Source organism: Podarcis filfolensis (genome assembly GCF_964270895.1).
Source record: "Podarcis filfolensis genome assembly, chromosome: 8".
NCBI classification, from domain to species: Eukaryota; Metazoa; Chordata; class Lepidosauria; order Squamata; family Lacertidae; genus Podarcis; species Podarcis filfolensis.
The window spans coordinates 80,740,400-80,761,577 of NC_139611.1; the positions used below are offsets into that span (position 1 = coordinate 80,740,400).

Sequence of the window (21,178 nt, forward strand, 5' to 3'; positions counted from 1 at the left end):
AAGGAGCGCCACGGGGCCTAATGGGCTGGGCGCATTGTGAGTGTAAGTTGTGGCACAGGCTGTGCCTCCGGCTGGGTGTGTTTTAGGTACAGAGGCGACATGCTAGGCCGCATCATGCTTGGGCAGGCCTGCATGGAAGAGGCACTCCCTGGACCCTCTAATGTCCCAATTCTCCTCGGACAGCAAGGGGACTCCTTTGCAGGAGGACCCTTCCAGATGGATAGGGGAGGCGGGGGGTCCCTGAGACCCCGCCCGTGTGCTCTTCCACGGCTCCACCTGCAGCTCTGCCCCTTCCCCAGCGCTGGCAAAACCTAGTGATGCACTGTTCTCTGAGTGACACCCCTCGTCTTCCTTTTTTTACTCAGACCAGCCGGCGAAGAGGCAGAGCAGCAGCGCTGGAGCTTTGGCCGGGTCCATCGTGGGGGGGATCCTAGCCCTGGCTCTCCTGGGAGCCATAGTCTTCTTTGCTGTGCGTCGCCACCATCACCGGGGCACCAAAGGCTCTTACGACCCCAAGACCCGGGTCTTTGGCAACGGGACAGCTCCTCCCCCAGCCCGCGACTTCACCGAACTCGACCGGCCCCTCAAAGCCGCCCCGGGGAGGGGGCCGGAGGACGACGACGAGTACGACGAGGAAGATGAACGCGAGGAGCGCCTCCCGCCCTACGGCTACCCGTCCCACCGCCTGGAGGGCGACGAGGAGCAGTACGACCAGTTGGGCCCCATGTTGCGGCTCAGCTCTCCCCACCACGGCTACGACTTTGACGACATGGAGTCCCAGCACGACGGCTCCATCATATCCAAGACAGCTGTCTACGTGTGAGCCCGGCCTTGGCGGCATCCCTAGATGTCGGGAAGAGAACTTTGGCCTTCGCGAAAGACACACTTAAGAGAGACTCTACGAAGTTCTTGTTTTTGTTTTAATTTATGGGCCCTGCGTGGCCAGACTCTGTTGGTGGGGCAGCGAAGCCTCCCTCGACTTTGAGAGGCGAGGCAGCCGCAAGAGACATCCCAGGGGGAGATTTGTCGGAGCCCCATGAAGTTGGGGTTTGCCGAAAAGGGGAAACTTATTTTTGCTTTCTTTTTTAACAAGGGGGGGGGGGAACAGGGACGGGACACTCTTTACCCTGAAGATTTCCCTCTTCTTCGGCCACCAGGAGACATTTTGCGTGCTGCTGCCTTAAGAGGATTCGACTTCTTCCTTTTTTTGTAGTACGTGTTAGAGGAGATGCAGAGCTGACTGTAAAAACTGGGCATGGGGCAGCTTGGGAAGGAAATGCACCTAGCTTCTCCTGGCGCTGGCGAAAAGGACCTTTGGGCTCAGCATGCCTTGCGTGACACCCCAGGTTCTGGCAATCTTTAATCTCTCTCCCCCGAATGGCGCTCTCTGGTTTCTTTTTGGTGCTCTTAACCGGGTGGTCTTGGCTGGTGCTGAATCCCATGCCTCAGCCTGGTGCTTGGGAGGAAAAGACCAGGCTCCTGTCTAAAAGTGCTGTCTCTTCCTTGCCCTTCTCTGCACAACCTGCACCCTGCCTGTCTCAACAGGTAAACAGGGCCTGCCTGCTCTTCGGATCGCCCCCCTTCTTTCATCAGGGAACAAGGCCAGGGTTGGGGGAAGGAGAGAGGGGGCACAGCACCACTCGCACTGCCAGCCCCCAGGCCTTGCTTTGTTCCGAAAGACTTGCTTATCTGTTTGCCGGGGGTCTGTCCGTCCCCCGGTTCGGCCTGCCCCACGTCCCCTCCCCATAAACTCCCCTGGATCGTTCACCATCATTGTGTGGGTTGTTTTCAGTGGGGTGGGGGGGTTCCTGTGGAGTTATTTGGAGGGTCAGGAGGTGGGTCCCTCTTCCCCTCTCTTCTGCACTACCCCATGCTGTGCCTTAATGAGGACCAGCAGGTTTCCCCCTCCTTCATACATACCCACAAATGTCTGTAAATACCCCCCCCCCCCGCCTTTGTGAAAAAGGCACAGAATTATTTTCGTACTTTTGGTTTGTTTTTTGTGTGTGTCCCCGGTGGGCTCTGTCTCCGCATTTGAGTGTAATTAAAAGATGTATCGAAACCGAACTCTCCTTGCCTTCCTGTTTTGGGGTTTGTCTGACAAGGGGAGGTTTGGGGGTTGGTGGCGGCGAGGAACCCTTATGTTGCAGAAGGGATCCTTGCCACGGTGACACCGAATCCCTCGCCTTCTCGTGGCCGCATGAATATTTAAAGCTACCTTGCTTGGTATAAAATTAATTGCAAGCGAAATGTCCTAGAGGCTCCAGCTGAGTGACTGGGCCGGCTCCTCTGAGTAGGAGAGGAAGTGCGCATTGGAGAAAGGAAGTTTCGCGTAGCCGAATTTGATCCGCGGAAGAAAGAGCAATGTTGGCTTTCTCCACCCCCAGTCCTGGAGGGGCATAAAAACCGTGGATTCTTCCTTATTGCGAAGTGCTGTCTATTGCGATTTTTTTTAAAAAAATGTTGCTACAGAGGCAAAAGGTACTTCCTGATATACAGTGGTACCTTGGGTTACATACGCTTCAGGTTACATACGCTTCAGGTTACACACTCTGCTGACCCAGAAATAGTGCTTCAGGTTAAGAACTTTGCTTCAGGATAAGAACAGAAATCGCATGGTGGCGGTGCGGCAGCAGCGGGAGGCCCCATTAGCTAAAGTGGTGCTTCAGGTTAAGAACAGTTTCAGGTTAAGAACTGACCCCTGGAACGAATTAAGTACTTAACCTAAGGTACCACTGTATTTTCAAAGGAAGAGCAGAGTGGGAGGCACTAATTGCTTGTCGTATTGTGAGCAACTTCCCAAATACAGCCATAAATAGTGGTTCAGGTCCCTAGCCTCTCTGGATGCTGTCGGACTCCAGCTCCCATCATCCCTAGCGAGCATGGCCTTTGGTCAGGAATGATGGGAGTTGTAGTCTAGGTTGGAGGGAGGGGTGTCCCTGCTCTAAATGGTTCCTGCAGATGAATATATATATGTTTTCCTATTTACTGGATTTATATACTGCCGTTTCACCAAGACGGCTTACAGTTTCTGAGTTCTCCCACCCAAATAACCCTGTCTCCCAGTCCCTCTTCTTTATCACAGCGCAGAATGGTGTCTGTTGGCCCTATGGGATGGCACAGTCTGACTGGAATAGGTCCTGGCGGTGTGTCTGCCTGCCTGTTGTTATTATCAATCATAATACTCCTTAATAACGTTGAATCTCAATATGGTTGGCAAAGTTGCCGGCATCGGTGGCCTATTTCGGCCTCCCATTAATCGACACTTTCCCCCTCTTCCTCTCTGAATTTGGTCAAAAAAATCTCACTGCCTAGGCCTCACGGCTCTGAGGAGAAAAGAGAATTGCATCAGTAGCTCTGGTTGTTGTTCTTTTGTAAACAGCTGTCGCTGTGGGTTAAACCACAGACCCTAGAACTTGCCGATCAGGAGGTTGGCAGTTTGAATCCCCATGACGGGGTGAGCTCCCGTTGCTTGGTCCCTGCTCCTGCCAACCTAGCAGATCGAAAGCACGTCAAAGTGCAAGTAGATAAATAGGTACCGCTCTGGCGGGAAGGTAAACGGCCCGGAAGGTGTATGCCGGCTCCCTCAGCCAATAAAGTGAGATGAGCACCGCAACCCCAGAGTCGGTCACGACTGGACCTAATGGTCAGGGTCCCTTTACCTTTACCTTTATGCTCCTTCAGCTAGGAAAGGTACGTTACGGTGCGATAAATAAAAAAAATAGTTTGGTTTGGTTAATGTGTATGGGTTTTGCACCTCCTCGCTCTTATTGCACTGTTAAAACCAGCCTCCAAAATACCTCCCCAGTGTTTTGGATGGGGCGAGGGTGTTCTTTGGCAGCAGGCGCCTGCTGTTTAGAACCGGTCTGATCTGTCACCTTTTTTTGCACGTCTCCATGACCACCTGTCTGCCCCAGGAGGGAGATCGGGTTTCCTTCAAGCAGGAACAGCAGGTATGGCCCAGGTGCTGTTTTGGAGAAACAGAGGGCAGTTTACGGTGCCTTGCACTGTATACAAGCATCTGTGACTGCAGGTGCAGGCAGTGAAAAGACTGCTTTGAATACAGGCCACAGCGATGATAGCATTCGCTTCTGGGGCAGGATTGCTCTGTTAAAAAAAAAAAATCGAAAAAAGACCCTGCCAATGTTTTTCCCACAGCAGCCTGATGCATTGAAATATGAGCTGTGAATTTTTCTCGGTCACTTTATCCTCATGCCAGGAAAAAAGCCTCACCAGCTAAACATCTGTGGCTGCTAATAGAGGAACAGGAGGCTGTGCCAATGAATTAAAAAAAACACACAACCTATTGATGTAATGCTTTTCTCCAGTTCTGTAGGGAACTGAGCTAAAATTTTAACTTTGTTAAGCAGCTTGGGTTCCCCCCCCCCCCTTACAGAGAGTTCAGTTTAAGGACCATTTTGATACAAGCACTGCCACTGAAGTGATTTTCTTCTTTTTAAAAGTGGGGGGGGGATACGTGTGTTTTTCTCAGGTTAAATATTTCAGTGGAAGCTAAAATGCCAATAAAGACCAACACAGCTTTGACTCTTATTTCAGGGAGAAAATGAGTTGGAAGCCAGATGAAAGTAGGAGTAAATCTTCTCCTTGACTGGTTGCATGGTTTCTTTTTCTAATAATAATAATAATAATAATAATAATAATAATAATAATAATAAATTTAATAAATAAATTTAATAAATAAATTTAATAAATAAATTTAATAAATAAATAATTTAATAATTTATTATTTATACCCCGCCCATCTGGCTGGGTTTTCCCAGCCACTCTGAGTGGCTTCCAACAGAATATTAAAATACAATAACCTATTAAACATTAAAAGCTTCCCTAAAGAGGGCTGCCTTCAGATGTCTTCTAAAAGTCTGGTAGTTGTTTTTCTCTTTGACATCTGGCGGGAGGGCGTTCCACAGGTGCAGCATCAAGCAACATCTTTACTAAGAGGAAACTCATTCTCCCAAGTGTGGATCCTTTAAATAACAGCATCAGGGTCTTTGCAAAAGAGAGAAGTAGTGACAGGCTCCGGTAATCCCAAGGTTTGCAGAAGTACAGAAATGTTATGGATGTGGGGAGAGAAACGCGCTGAAATGACAGCTCGATAAGGGTGTTAGATTAGGAAGGTGTTAAAATGGAGTATCCTGAAAATAGGCATGGCCGACCAGCCAAAAATCCTTAACAGGAGTGCTCCCTGCTGCAACATTTTGTTGTGGTTGTCTAAAAAGGTAAAGGGACCCCCTGCCCATTAGGTCCAGTCATGACCGACTGGGGTTGCGGCGCTCATCTCGCTTTACTGGCCGAGGGAGCCTGCATACAGCTTCCAGGTCATGTGGCCAGCATGACTAAGCCGCTTCTGGCGAAACAGAGCAGCGCACGGAAACGCCCTTTACCTTCCCGCCGGAACGATACCTATTTATCTACTTGCACTTTGACGTGCTTTCGAACTGCTAGGTTGGCAGGAGCTGGGACCGAGCAACGGGAGCTCACCCCATCGCGGGGATTTGATCCGCTGACCTTCTGATCGGCAAATCCTAGGCTCTGTGGTTTAACCCACAGCGCCACCCGTGTCCCTGTGGTTGTCTACATAAAGCGTGGAAGAAGAGCACGGGAACGAGGCATGGCCTTGTGGAGTGAGTGCTTAACCCTGCTTCCTTCTCCATGTGCACATTCACAGCGCCTATGATGCAAGCAGGGCTGAGGGGTGCATGACATCCCCAACTCCACCCCAGGTTAATCCTCTTGGCAAGAGAGGTCTTAAGCTCAAAAGGAAGAGCCTTGGCGGATTGGATTTAAAGCCCCACCCAGCCTTACAGCCCAGGCAGAGCTCACAAGCAAGGCATGAAAGCAACCAACACCCCTCTTGTTGTCCTCTGCCTCTGAACCACAGAGGTCCTGTTTATCTGGCAGGCCTAGTGGTGTGTTGACAGGCCTGTCTTTCCTGATTTCGGGCCTGGTTTGCACGACATGGCACGCCGAACCTTGGCTTAAATAAAAGCATAAAGTAGTTGGAAGCTGCTCTCCTGGAACTGCACAGTCTCGATAAGCCTCAGTTTGGCTTAGGGTGTCATGCAAACCAGGCCATTGTCGAACCTAGCCTTTATGAACCTGGTTGTTGGACTACAACTCCCATCAACCCCCAGCCAGTAGGTGCTGGGCAGGGGGCTGATGGGACTTGAAGTCCAACCATGTCTGGAAGGCACCAGGTTGGCAAAGGTTGGTCTACCTCGAGTGTTTCCCAAACTTGGGTCTCCAGCTGTTTTTTTGGACTACAACTCCCATCATCCCTAGCTAGCAAGACCACTGGTCGGGGATGATGGGAATTGTAGTCCAAAATCTGCTGGAAACACTGGCCTAACCTATGACTTAGATATTGCTGGACTACAATTCCTATCATCCCTGGCAACTGGGTCCTGCTGCCTGGGGCTGATGGCAGTTGAACTCAAGAAACATCTGGAGGGCCAACTGAGGTAGAAGGTACCATTGCATCACGTTCTGGCAGCAAATCTCATACTATGCGTTGTGACTGAAGTACTTTTGTCTTTCCAGAACCAATGGGAAGGTCTCTCACATATAGCACAGTGCGAAATAGTGGCTTTTAGCAAGTTGGGCCCCTGAACTTCTCGTAGGTTCGACAGCCCATCTACTTGCACTTCCAAGGATTCTGGCATCTTTATTTCCCTCCAAGCTGCCTCCTTGAACTTGTAACTCTGATCTCTCTCTGGATACCTTGTTCAAAAGCAGCAGGGCTGTCCGCCGCTCTGCATTTAAAAAAAGAAATCAAAGCACTGGGCTTTTAATGTATGCATCCCGATAGGTGCAAACTTTCTTACTTTGCGTAAATGCTCATGTAGCATACTTCGTTCTCGGTCTGATACAGTGGTACCTCAGGTTACATACACTTCAGGTTACAGACTCCGCTAACCCAGAAATAGTGCTTCAGGTTAAGAACTTTGCTTCAGGATGAGAACAGAAATCGTGCTCCAGCGGCACAGCAGCAGCAGGAGACCCCATTAGCTACAGTGGTGCTTCAGGTTAAGAACGGAGCTCCGGAACGAATTAAGTACTTAACCCGAGGTACCACTGTATTTGTGAGGGATGTCAGTGATTTAGTTTTTAAAAAATCTGTTTGCCAAGCAGAAACACTCAAGGGGTGTGTGAATCACAGCCAGGGACAGGGAGGGATGTTTCCTGGGGAGAATCTTGAGGGCCACACAGAGAAGACTAGAAGGCTGCATTTGACTCAGTTGCCTAGGATTCCCCACCTCTGGTGTGGTTCTGCCAATCTCGTAACACCAGGATGTGTATGATTGACACACCCAGGGAGAGCCCTGACACTTAGAAAAAGGAGAGGCTGCGGAAGGTTTCTGAAATTTCGCTTCCCTGTCACTTTCCTATAAATCTTTATTTCACCCTTCAGCGGAGCATGGCTGTTGGACACCTGCCATCGGCCTTGATTTTGCTCACCTGCAAGCCCTGCACTTCATCTGTAAGCGGCTTGCACGGTGGTTACGAGCGCAAGCTATGAGCCCTTGGTTTCAAACAGATGAGTTTCGCCACACGTTCACAGGCCTGGCCTTTGCTAAGGGGCAAACTGTCTTCTTGGCCTTGTCTGTAACACATTGCTGGAGCCACCATAAAGGCTTGTTGAAGCACTTAGGGGCAAATGCTAAATGTGCGATAGAAATGAAATGTTGGGGTTCAAACTTCATGGGAGGCGCTAGTGAGAGATTTTACTTTCTTGGGCTCCATGATCACTGCAGATGGTGACAGCAGCCACGAAATTAAAAGATGCCTGCTTCTTGGGAGAAAAGCAATGACAAACCTAGACAGCATCTTAAAAAGCAGAGACATCACCTTTCTGACAAAGGTCCGTATAGTAAAAGCTATGGTTTTCCCAGTAGTGATGTATGGAAGTGAAAGCTGGACTATAAAGAAGGCTGATCGCCAAAGAATTGATGCTTTTGAATTATGGTGCTGGAAGAGACTCTTGAGAGTCCCATGGACTGCAAGAAGATCAAACCTCTCCACTCTGAAGGAAATCAGCCCTGAGTGCTCACTGGAAGGACAGATCCTGAAGCTGAGGCTCCAATACTTTGGCCACCTCATGAGAAGAGAAGACTCCCTGGAAAAGACCCTGATGTTGGGAAAGATGGAGGGCACAAGGAGAAGGGGACGGCAGAGGACGACATGGTTGGATAGTGTTCTCGAAGCTACCAGCATGAGTTTGACCAAACTGCGGGAGGCAGTGGAAGACAGGAGTGCCTGGCGTGCTCTGGTCCATGGGGTCACGAAGAGTCGGACATGACTAAATGACTAAACAACAACAACCTCTGGCCCTCCAGAGGTTGGTGGATTCCCAACTCCCATTACCCCTAAACGTTGGCCACATTGTCTGAAGTACTATAGGTTCTCTACTGTGTAATATTTTTGGTTAGCCACATTGCGTGGGAAAGGGGGTCCCTAGCAGTTTACTCCGCATGCAGTAATAATATTATTAATTTGCACTTGTTCAGAGCCACCCTCAAACAGCTGTTTCAAAGCAAGCTGCGAAATGCGGCTTGAATGTTAGCAAACAGAACATATTCATGTTTCCCAAGTGTCGGTAGCAGCGCTGAGGTAGCTGCCAAAAGTGTGGCCGAAGTCTTCTCCAGATTATGTTTTAATCTCTTGCCCGCTGGCAAGGCCCTTCTTTAGGTTTCCGCTGTCATCCCTCGCCCACTGGCTGCCCCGATCCACTTTCGGATCGCCGTGGGGCCTGATCCACTTAAAGCCTAGCGTGAATATCGGGCTAAGTCCTTCCACGCCGACAGGGCCTGCCGCTGAAGCCCATGACGGATTCTCTCGGTTCTTCGCCACCCGGGCTGCAGCCTGGGAAAGAAGGAGGCGGCAGCTGTTTTTGCTTAAGCAATAAAAAGTGCTCAAGTGTCAGACTCTGTGGAGAAAGGTCAAAGGAAGGCCACTTGGAGACGGCTCCTGATTCCTGGCTGCTTTGGGGTGTGGCCCCCGCTGGGCGCACGAAACCCCCAAAGCCCTTTAAAAAATGACAGAAATAGCGTAATTCGAGTTTCGGAATGGGTGTGTGCTGTCAGCAAAGCCCTGTTTATGAATTTGAAAGGTTTAAGCTGTATCAGGCGCCGGCTTTCATACTTCCTTGCCCTGCTGGTGAGGAACCTCTAGATCAGGATTTCCCAAACTTGGGTCTCCAGCTGTTTCTGGACTACATCTCCCATCATCCCTGTCTAGCAGCACCAGTGGTCAGGGGTGATGGGAATTGTAGTCTCAAAACAGCTGGAGACCCAAATTTAGGAAGCACTGCTCTAGATGATGAGAAGGATTTTGGGAATACAGTATGGTGGTACCTTGGGTTACAGATGCTTCAGGTTACAGACGCTTCAGGTTACAGACTCCGTTAACCCAGAAATAGTACCTCGGGTTAAGAACTTTGCTTCAGGATGAGAACAGAAATTGTGCTCCGGCGGCAGCGGGAGGCTCCATTAGCTAAAGTGGTGCTTCAGATTAAGAACAGTTTCAGGTTAAGAGCAGACCTCCACAACGAATTAAGTTCTTAACCCGAGTTAAGTACCACTGTACTAATAGTTTATTTTGGGGGCCCATCTGACTGGGTTGCCCCAGCCACTCTGAGCAGCTTCCAACAAAATATACAAAAACACAACAGATCATCATACATTAAAAACTTCCCGGTGCAGGGCTGCTTTCAGATGTCTACGGCTGAGTTGCTATGGGACCTAACCATCACTCCATGTTGAACTTGAGAAATGCTCTAGAGGTCATTGGTTTCCAATTAGCTAAGTACCGCAGACCCTCTGTTTTTCAAAAGCCAAGCCATGGGTCCCCTACTTTTGAAGATTTTTATATATCTATGGTAGTTTTTGTTATGTGAATGGAGCCACGGACCTCCTGGGTGAGTTACGTGGACCTTCTGAGGTCCGTGGACCACCAATTGGAAACCACTGCTCTAGATTATACCCATTGCTCTCCTCCAGATCTGCATTTCAAAGGAAGATCCAGGGACGCTTTTTTAGGATCGCGGGTAAAGTGTTGATAAACTTCCATAGGATGCTGGAGTTTCCTTCGACCACGTTCTGAAAGCCTCCAGCTTAGGGCATGTATCTCTATACTTGCTTTGGACCAGCACTCCCATTGAAGTTGTAGTCCAAATGGTACGGAGGGCACCAGCTTGGCGAAGGCTGATCTATGCAAATCGGCAGCTGCAGATAAAACAGTCACCGTACAGTACTATGAGTTGCCCATGGTCCTTTAGAGTCCAAACCATGTGGGGGGATCCTTTGGCCCTCCAGATGTTGCTGAACAGCATCTTTGGCCAATTGGCCACTTGTAGTTTGAGAACATCTGGATGGCCAGTGGTCCCCCTGTGCCTGATCTAGACAGTGACTCCAATTCCTCTAAGCCTATTCACAAAACCAGTTTAATATTTTCTTTCCAAGGGAAAAAAAGGAAAGGAAAAAGCAAAGTGGTTTACAAAAATATGAAATAAAACACTGAAATGGTTGATTTAAAACAGGTAGTTGCAACTTTTCAAAAGATGACTAAAATCAACAGCATCTGAAAAAGAAATAACACACACGTAACTTCTACATGTTTGGATGAGCTTACCTAAGCAAATAATGTATGTTTTAAACAGGTGTAAAAAAAGAGTACAGTGATGGCAGCTGCCTGATGTCAGTAGATCCAAATAGATCTATTATAGAATCATAGAGTTGGAAGGGACCCCCTGCAATGCAGGAATCTCAACTATCTAGATCTACCATCTATGGGAAGTTTAAAAACACGCAGAGGCGCAGGGCATTGTATCCAATGTTCTGAGTAGACCCATTGGAATTTGAGGGCGTGCCTAACTTTGTACAGCTCCGATTCGCTGTTAGTGCTCAGCCCTCTTACGAGAAATCAGGCAGTTTTCCTTATAGCTGTGTTTTGGGATATTAATAGACGACTCAAGATAGCAGGGTATAATTAACCTTGTGCGGTCACAGAACCTGGCAACTTATCAGATATTGTAGGGAAAATTCCACACAGGGAACTGAAACTGACCCGTTGTATGTCTGGGCTGCTTGTCTTTTTTGGGACTGAATACCCCACAGCTGGGTGCAGATTTCACCTGCATGTTAAAAGAAGCAAACAGGGCCAGCTCCCCTGCCAGTAATTCCAGTTGGTGACACTAAACTTTGGCGGTAGCCACTGACAGCCTTTAGCCCCCACAGATTTGACAAACCCTTTTTTAAAAAACACCCATGTTATCAGACAGTGGGAGTGAGTTCCACAGCCCAACTATGCACTGTGTGGAAAAAGTACTTTGTCTCTTCTGAATATTACAACGTTCAGTTGTGTTGGATGTTTTCTGGCCTGGAGAGATAAGTGACAGAACATTTGTGCAAGTGGCAGAAAGGACAGCTTGAAGTTAAAGTTTTACTTCCTCCACCTAAGAAGAATGTACAAACAAAGGGCTCAGTTGACGCAAGAGCAGATGGTGGCCGGGCTTTGGTTATGAAATGAAATGTACTGGAACCAGTGTTTCATCTGTAAGAATGAGAGGTACCTGGAAGCCCAGAACCTAGCAGGTGGTTACTTGGTAGAAAGGCTCTCTGCACATGCTCAGAGACACTCCCATGAAGCAGGCTGTGAGTGCGGAGTTAAGATTTTTAAAAAACGTGGTTAGGCCTATCATAGAATTGTAGAGTTGGAAGGGGTCAAGAGAGCCAACTCCCTGCACTGCAGGAACACACCGTCCCTCATCCAGTTTGAAACCAGACCAGACCCTGCTTAGCTTTAGCAAATGCGCTATCAGTTTTATTGCTGCACAAGTCAGGCCTGAGGGGGCCCTGCATCGTAATCTAAAATAGGTTCTGGGACTCGTGTTCTAATAATAATAATAATAATAATAATAATAATAATAATAATAATAGTGTTAAAGTTGGTGGTAGCCTCTTTCCACAGTCTCTAAAACAGGGGTTGGAAATCCAGTGGCTCTCTGGGTCGTAGTTGTCAATATTTCCCTTTTTAAAAGGGAAATTCCCTTATTCCGAATAGGATTCCTCGCAAGAAAAGGGAAACGTTGACAGCTATGCTCTGAGTGTTGCTGGGCTCCCATCAACACCCAACCAGCAGAGCCAGCAGTCAGGCTCCTGCTCCCATTGCAATAAAACTCAGCTGGAGGATAGGTTAGGTTCCTTTGGGTTGGGGTCTCCCAGTGTTGGCAGATACAGATAGGTAGCCGTGTTGGTCTGCCATAGTCAAAACAAAATTTTTTTTTTCCTTCCAGTAGCACCTTAAAGACCAACTAAGTTAGTTCTTGGTATGAGCTTTCGTGTGCATGCACACTTCTTCAGTGGTGGGAATGGGTGATTGGCAGATAGCTGTGATGAGCCTGTTGACGAAAAAGCAAGGGGTGAGAAGGTGAAAAATGGCTTTGTCATGTATAATGAGATAAGAATCCAATGTCTTTGTTCAGACCAGGTCTCTCACCTTCTCACCCCTTGCTTTTTCCTGTAAGACCTATTGCAGTCGTTAAGAGTCGTCAACAGGCTCATCACAGCTATCTGCCAATCACCCATTCCCACCACCCTTCTGAGTAATACCCCTCCCCACCTTCTCACTATATAGAAGGATCTGGCAACTTCTGTTTCAGTGTATCTGAAGAAGTGTGCATGCACACGAAAGCTCATACCAAGAACTAACTTAGTTGGTCTTTAAGGTGCTACTGGAAGGAAAAAAATTTTTTTAGTGTTGGCAGAGTTACTGTTCTCAACCTTTGTTCCCTCCTGGCTGGGAACAGCAGTATTGAGAAAAGTTGCCAGCAGAGCAGGGAAGATGAACACCTAGCATTGCCAACTTTCGTAGCAGCCGCTGCTGCTGTGCCTTTGACGGCAACTGTGCATGAAGCCATAAGCAGTGCCAGCGCTTTATCTCCTTGTAAAAAGCTTCACTCTTTTTCTGAACACTGCTGTGGCCTAGGCGGTTATTATTTTTCTGGCCAGTCAGCATACCCTCCTATTCCACACCAGGGTAGCTGACCCTTGAGATGTTGTTGGCTGTCGGCTCCCGTCACCCGCAGCCAGTGTGGCTGAAGGTTTAGGGTGATGGAAACCTTATCTGCGGCAACATCCAGAAGGCCGCAGGTTACATATTTCGTGGAAAGGTTTCCATGGATGCCTTGGCTTCAGATCAAGATCCTTTGCGGCTTGTTCCATCGATAAATCCTGCTATGTGTGATGTCAGTGTCGTCTCCTGCTCTGCATAGATATATTTCTGAGTACAGTGGTACCTTGGGTTACATATGCTTCATGTTACACACTCTGCTAACCCAGAAATAGTGCTTCAGGTTAAGAACTTTGCTTCAGGATAAGAACAGAAATTGGGCTCCGGCAGTGTGGCGGCAGCAGGAGGCCCCATTAGCTAAAGTGGTGCTTCAGGTTAAGAACAGTTTCAGGTTAAGAACGGACCTCTGGAACAAATTAAGTACTGAACCCGAGGTACCACTGTACCAGAGGCTGAAAACAGGAGGAGAGGAGAGCCCTCTTGTGCCCGGGTCCTGCTTCCAGGTTTCCTGGAGACATCTGATGGAGAAAACACAGGATAGCTCGGTTGGTTAGGGCATGATGCTGATAATGCCAAGGTTGCAGGTTTGATCCCCGCATGGGACAGCTGCATATTCCTGCATCGCAGCGGGTTGGACTAGATGACCCTCAGGGTCCCTTCCAACTCTACAATTCTCTGATTCTATTATTCTTACCTCTGCCCCGCTCCTGGCTTGTGGCACAGCTATTACAGGCATAGGACTTCAGTCAAGGAGGAGGAGGAATGCAGGGATAATCATGATAATGAGAGAAACAGTATGCATATATATTGTCTCAGGCCTCCTTACAGTAGCTTGTGGGGCAGGGCGGTACGTATTAGCATATTGCAAATGAACAGCCTGAGGCTTTCAAAAGTGCTTTTCCTGAGGCCAGGCAAAGGCTTTTAAACCTCGTCTTCCCTGCTCTCAAAATTCAGGTTCCCCTTTAGCTATTATGCTACTCCGGTGCCCTTCGGCCAACCTGCTAGGGATGCGGGCACCGACTCTGGGGAAGTCAGATGAACTCGCTCCTCTGAGACTGAAAGTGCGGCTAAGTCTCCTCTTTTGTCTAGTTTCATGTAAACACCAGCGAAGAGATTCCCAAGGGTGGGGTTGATACTCAGGGAGCCCTTCCTGTTAAGGAAATGCAGCTGAGAGGGATTTTATTTAAAGAGCAAAGTGTACCCAGAAAGGGCGCGGCCGGTGACCCAAACAACAGCTCAGCCCAGCTGGCTAGCTCCTCTGTTGGGGTTGGGTTCTTGCCTTTCGCCCACCTCTTTTCCTTTTCTTCTTTATGGTTTAGACCAGTGGAAATGAGCTTGCAAAAACGTAATAAGGAGAGCTGGGAAAACAGAGGCAGGCCAGCGGGGCTGTTTACATAGAGCAGCGGTGGAATTTGCTCCCCCAGGTGGCAGTGAGGGTCAACTCTGAGGCCTTTAAAAGGGTCTTAGACAAATTCACGAGGGTTAAGGCTCAGTGGCTGCTAACCACTATTGCTGAGCTCTGCCTCTGTAGTGGTCGGAGTCAGTTTGCTCCTGAGTGCCAGTTTCTGGAAACCACAGCAGTGGAGATTTGCTCTTATGCCCGGGTCCTCTTGTGTGCTTCCCATGGATATCTGGCTGGCCGCTGGGAGAACAGGATTCTGCACCAGATGGGTCGTTGGCCTGATCCTGCACCGCTCGCCTTAGGCTCTAGCTCAGGGGTTCTCAAACTGTTTTTCTCTGGGCCACACTTTCGGAATGAAAATTTGCTCGCTCCACACCAAAAACATTTTTTATTGGTAAGGAATGCATTGGAAAACAAAAAGAAAAGAGCGAAGGTTATCTCTCCCTTTGATAAGGATGGAAGAGGTACTAGTGACCTGTACAACACGCATATGGTTAAGGCGTTACCACTTACTTTGGGGCATCCAGCCAAGTTTATTTCCCCTCCCGAAAAGCTGGATAGCTCAGCTGGTTGAGCACGAGACATTTAATCCCAGGGCTGTGGGTTCGAGAGCCGCGTTGGTTGAAAGATTCCAGTTCCTTGTGGCCCCTTCCAACTCTACAATTCTATGATACCAGTGCTTGAATTGAAACATAGAGCACAACTACTTCATAATATGATCGTGGGGCGAGCAGATAGTATAAAACAAAGCCGCTGTGTTAGAACAGGAATCACTTGCAGAACCATTCCCTTGATTGTCCTTGAATCTCCCTGCCACACTTGCCATCCTCTCTGGCTCACCCCAGCGTTGTATGCCGCACCCTTTGAGAACCACTGCTCTACCTTCTCCTCTTTTCTTGACACCATCCACACTGGGAGACGTTTGCCACATCCCTTCCCTGTGGCCCCTGCGCTTTTCTCCTGAAAAGGCCACCACCAAGAGCAATGCCATGCGTTGGACAGGTGGCCTTAACAGCCCCTCAACCACCGGAAATCTATGGTGTGGTCGCACTCTCCTGCAGTGCTACACCTGTGGGGCTGCAAAAAACCTTCCCTGTTGAATTTCCACTTGTGCAGCTGCCAATGACACAGGAATCCTACTGGGGGTGGGGGTGGGGGTGGGGAAAGCAAAACAAAACTGGCATGTAGATCCGAAAAGGTGGTGCTGATCCACCCTGCAATTTAATTAACCATGGTGGAACGGATTCGCGCTGCGATTCATGGTGTCAGGTCTCTCTGGGCTTCCCCTAAGGCAGGGATGGCCAACTCCCAAGAGACTGCGATCTACGGTACTCACAAAGTTAAAAACTGGCAGTGATCTACCCCCTTTTGGGGGGTTTGGGTCAAAGTTGTTGAGCTTGTTTTAGGGAGGAGGAAAGTCCCATTTTGGGGGGGCTTCAGGTCAAAGCTGTTGAGCTTTTTTGGGGGAGCTAGTGATCTACCAAGCAGGTGCGGGTGGCACTGTGGGTTAAACCACAGAGCCTAGGACTTGCCGATCAGAAAGTCAGCCGTTTGAATCCCCGCAACAGGGTGAGCTCCCATTGCTCAGTCCCTGCTCCTGCCCACCTAGCAGTTCAAAAGCACGTCAAAGTGCAAGTAGATAAATAGGTACCACTCTGGCGGGAAGGTAACGGCGTTTGCGTGCGCTGCTCTGGTTTGCCAGAAGCGGCTTAGTCATGCTGGCCACATGACCCGGAAGCTGTACGCCGGCTCCCTCGGCCAATAAAACGAGATGAGCGTCGCAACCCCAGAGTTGATTGCGACTGGACCTAATGGTCAGGGGTCCCTTTAACTTTACCTATTAGTGATCCACCACAGACGTCCAGTGATCTACCAGTAGATCACGATGTACCTGTTGGACGTGGCTGCCCTAAGGCACCGGTCACTGAGGCTAAACTGTGGCCTTCAATCGGGATGGGCACATGAGACTAGGCTTTCTCTGCAGTGAGCAGGGACGGGTGAGAGCGAAACTGGACTTTGCATGGGGGCGTGTGGAACAGAGATAAGATAAAAGTTTTGTTCCCAGCTCTTGAGAGCCTGGGAGAAAGTGGGGGCAGGGAGAGAGCGAGAGCGGGAGGGTGACTCTTCCAACAGTCTTTTGTGAGGTATGGGCTGATGCCCGGGTCTTTGTGGGTGGGGTGGTGGGGGCACGAGCGGGAACCGAGTGGCTCAGATGTGCCGTCATCCCTCTGGAATTTGAAACCTCCCGTGCTCAGCTAGAAAGAAAAATCGCCTGCGTTCTCCCTCCCACATCTCATCTCTCAAAACCACTACCCTTCCTTGAGTGGCTAAGTTTCACTCTCATACAGGCCACCCTCCCTGCCCCCCCCCCCTCAGTGACCGTTTCAAAATCACAGCTCAGCCCTGACTCACTCATCCTTTCCCTTGCCTCTGCCCTGCACCATCACATAATGAGCAAGCTCCCCAGACAGGTCCTTCCGACTGTGCCTTTGGAACAATTTCAGCATCTGTTTCCTCTGTTTGTATATATCAATATCTGATAAGGGGGATGATCCTCCCCAGCGGTACCTGCTTGGCTGGTAAAACTAGGTCCTTCGCACCTGCTTTCGGCTCCGACGCAAGACTGTCTGAACCGCAGCTTACCAAGGAACTGTCCTGGAAAGAACTGGCTGCCCAAAACGTCATCCTGCAATGCAATAGGAGATATATAAAATTCCTGAACCTAGTGGCTCACTCCCAGGGTGGTGAAAATGGTTGGCATCCATGCCCAGCTGGTGCCCACAAACAGAGATAGCTACTTGAATCGCTAGGAAGATCTGGAGGTCTTTATCTTGTTCTGCAACCCTTCCACCGCACCAAGGATTCCCCAGAGTAGCTGACAGATTATCAGTTTTAAGTACAGTGGTACCTCTGGAGACAAACTTAATTGGTTCCGGAGGTCCGTTCTTAACCTGAAACCGTTCTTAACCTGAGGTACCACTTCAGCTAATGGGGCCTCCCGCTGCCGCCAGCACGTGTTTTGTGTTCTCATCCTGAGGTAAAGTTCTTAACCCGAGATAAGAGTCTGTAACCCAAAGTGTTTGCAACATGAAGTGTTTGTAACCCGAGGTACCACTGTATTCAGTTCACCTCTGAATATCACAGAGCAGTGTTTCCCAAACTTTGGCTCTCTAGCTGTTTTTGGACTACAACTCCCATCATCCCTAGCTATCCGGACCAGTGGCCATGGATGATGGGAATTGTAGTCCGAGTACAGCTGGAGACCCAAGTTTGGAAAACCCTGCTGTAGAGCAACTCTTGTATGAGGAAAGGGAGTTTTTGGTTTAGAGAAAAGGCAAGTAAGAAGGGTAGGGTATAAATAATAAAAATTGTTGTTGTTGTTAGGTGACATGAGAGAAGGCTATTAAAGTATGCCAGGCATTGGGAAAAGGTTTTTCTCCCTCTCTCATTATGGTAAAACTCGTGGACGTTCAGTGGAAGATACCACATGGATAAAAGGAAGTCCTCCTCCATGCGGCGCATAGTGAAAACTGTGGAACTCTCTGCCACAGGAAGAAGTGATGACCACCAACTTGGGTAGCTTTAAAGGAGGCCTGGACAAATTTGCAGGATAAGACCATCAGTGGCTGCTAGCCATGCTCTGCCTCCACAGCTGGAAGCAGTTACTGGAAACGGCAGGGTGGGATGAGTTGTCCTGTTTGCAGGTTTCCCACAGGCATCGGATTCATACCTGACAGGTGCTCAGCATGACTTGGGCACGCCCAGTGTCCCAGGGTTATGTGTGACCAAGCACTGCAACACAGACCCATTTTTCAGACTGGGACACCGAGGGGAATCGCCCGGCAGAAAACGGTGATGAAATAGCATGCCATGCCTGCCGCAAGAGTGACAGCTTGCGCAACCAACCCTTCCTGTTTTAATAGTGCCTTGCGATGCCAGTCAGATAGGCGGGGTGCTCTCTGAAAAATGATGAGCCATGATGAGAAGAAAGGGTTAAAAATGACTGCACAGTTGTTCACCAAAATTTCGCACTTACGCATTGGTCAGGGCAGGTGATAGTTTCACTTGTGGCCACTTCCTTTGGACATACCATTTTTAAAATTTATTTTTGCAAGTCAATTTTCCCCATTAAACTTAATCTTTACATATGAATTCCAGATTCCAAATTTCTTAGACATTTCTCTTTATCTTCCTGCCCTTTCCTGCTGTTCCTAATCCCATCCAATCCCATTTATATACTGCATTCTAATAAATCAGAATTCTTCTAATTTCAAATATTCTTCTATTTTAAATATTACCAATTTTCTGCTGCTGTTCATATTCCAAGTTACTGTGGACATACGACTTGCAGGCCTCCTGTTCTGCCAACAACAGAAGACGGACAATCTCTGGACTGGCTGGGCAGAGGCACGGCAAGGCTCCTCTCCACCTGCCCTTCATCAATTGGGCACATTTTAGGGGACCCCAGGCCAGGTTCCTTGTCGTTCGTTGAAAACCTCAGCCCTGCTCTCTGAAGGAGTGTCTCCACCCCCATCGTTCAGTGAACCCCCATTGTTCACTGAAATCAGCACCGAGGGCCTTCTGGCGGTTCCCTCACTGCGAGAAGTGAGGCTACAGGGAACCAGGCAGAGGGCCTTCTCGGTGGTGGCACCTGCCCTGTGGAACACCCTCACATCAGATGTCAAGGAAATAAACAACTACAGCCATACCTCTTGTTACATCAGGTTCAGGTTACGTCTTTTCAGGTTGCGTCCTGCGGCGACCCGGAAGTACCTCGGGTTAAGAACTTAATTCGTTCTGGAGGTCCGTTCTTAACCTGAAAGTGTTGTTAACCTGAGGTAGCACTTTAGCTAATGGGGCCTCCCGCTGCCGCTGGCGCACGATTTCTGTTCTCATCCTGAAGCAAAGTTCTTAACCCAAGCTACTATTTCTGGGTTAACGGAGTCTGTAACCTGAAGCGTCTGTAAACTGAAGTGTCTGTAACCTGAGGTACCACTGTACTGGAAAGGGTTATTTCAGGGTTTTGCCGCTCGGGCATGCGCAGACGCTCAAAATGACATCACACGCATGCGCAGAAGCGGCGAATCGCAACCCGCGCACGTGCAGACGTGGGTTGCGTTCTGCTCATGTTGCGAACGGGGCACCGGAACGGATCCTGTTCACAACCAGAGGTACCCATGTATCTGACTTTTAGAAGATATCTGAAGGCAGCCCTGTTTGGGGAAGTTTTTAATGTCTGATGTTTTATTGTATTTTTAATATTTTGTTGGAAGCTGCCCAGAGTGAGTGGGGAAACCCAGCCAGATGGACGGGGTGTAAATAATAAATTGTTGTTGTTGTTATCACTGCACAGCCGGGCTGTGGCCAAGACGTCTGTGCCAGATTCTTTCGGCTGGGTGGGAGTGGATGAGTGGGCTTGATCAAATTGAATCTTCTCTCTCTCCCTGCTTTTTGTGATCCTCTGATTTCATATTCCGGATGTGTGGCTGTCATATTCCCCCGCAGTCATAGGCATTTCTAAGCTCGGAACAGTCTAATCCTTTAAGCCTCCCCGAGTAAGAGAAAACATTTCCTCCTTTTCACCATCTTCCCACGTCTTCTCTCTCCTTCGTTTTCTCGCTTCCTCCCCTCGCTCTTACAACACAGCCTTGGCGAACCCAGTGCCCCCCAGATGTTTTGAAGCTGCCCTCCTAAACATCAGGAGGGTGCCAGGTTGACCAAGCCTGCTCCAAGGGAGGGAGGGCAACCCAGATCTTGCAGCCTCGCTTCCTCCTCTTTGTACCCGTGCCAGGAAGTTGCAGATTCTCTCCTTCCCCTCCTGGATTTGGGCATCCTTGGCTGCGCCCAGCTCCTTGGCAGCAGGGCCAGTGTCGAAAGGATTCCTTTGGAAACCTGCTCCTCGGCTTGAAAATAGTAATTTCGAGCCGCCGCGAGAGAAATCCACGCGCCGCCACTTGCTCCAAGCTGGCCCATGCATAATGGATGGGGCTGTGGGTAATTATGGGTCCTCCCAGGAGAGCCGAGGAGGGGATCAGTTAGTGGATGAACACGCCAAGCTGGCAGCCAAAAGATGGCACACAGAGGTCTGCCTTTCACCTCTCAATCTCGCACCTCTGGTGCTTTTGCCTCCCGACACGAAGGGAAGGCGACAGATGGCCTTTGCTGGGAAGGAAGGAGTTGGCCGCAGTTGCCCTGGATCTGGGACGGCGGGGGCTGAGAAGCCGGCGACTCTCCAGCTGTTGCAGAACTACAACTCCCATAAGCCTCAGCTGTCAGTGGGAGCTGATGGGAGTTGGAGTCCAGCAGTGCCTGGAAGGGCAAAGGTTCCCCAGCCCAGGTCTAGAAGGAATGAGATTTTTTTTAAAAATCTGCAAGCTGCCTTATGTTCCTGGCAGGGAAAATGGCGGGGTAGAAATAAATATATGACAACAACAATAATATACAGTATCATGGGTGGGGAAGCCTTTTCTGCCTGAGGGCCACATTAGCCTCCTGGGGGCCACATTCCAGAAGATTATCATTGCTATTTCGTCCATTTATATCCTACCCTTCCTTCTGAAGGAAGCCAGATAGAAGAGTCTTGACCTGAAGACAAGAGGTTTCTGCATGCAACAGTGCATTCCTCTCTCCACCCAGGCAATGAAGCGTATTTATCGCCATCCAAAGATACTTGGATAGCCTAGTTGGTTA

At 49.2% G+C, this 21,178-nt stretch overlaps 1 protein-coding gene across 3 annotated transcripts in view; it reads left to right on the plus strand.

Annotated features, from left to right (window-relative positions):
- Nucleotides 1-21,178, plus strand: part of NECTIN2 (nectin cell adhesion molecule 2) — a 94,055-nt gene that overhangs the window by 56,902 nt on the left and 15,975 nt on the right. Inside the window, exon 6 of one of the 3 annotated variants that reach the window (XM_083627486.1) lies at nt 366-2,067. The exons of the other annotated variants lie outside the window; for them this stretch is intronic. Coding sequence (XP_083483612.1) covers nt 366-823 — 458 coding nt within the window. The 3' untranslated portion in view covers nt 824-2,067. Of the gene's footprint in view, nt 1-365; nt 2,068-21,178 lie in introns of those variants that run through there. 3 annotated transcript variants of the gene reach the window in all.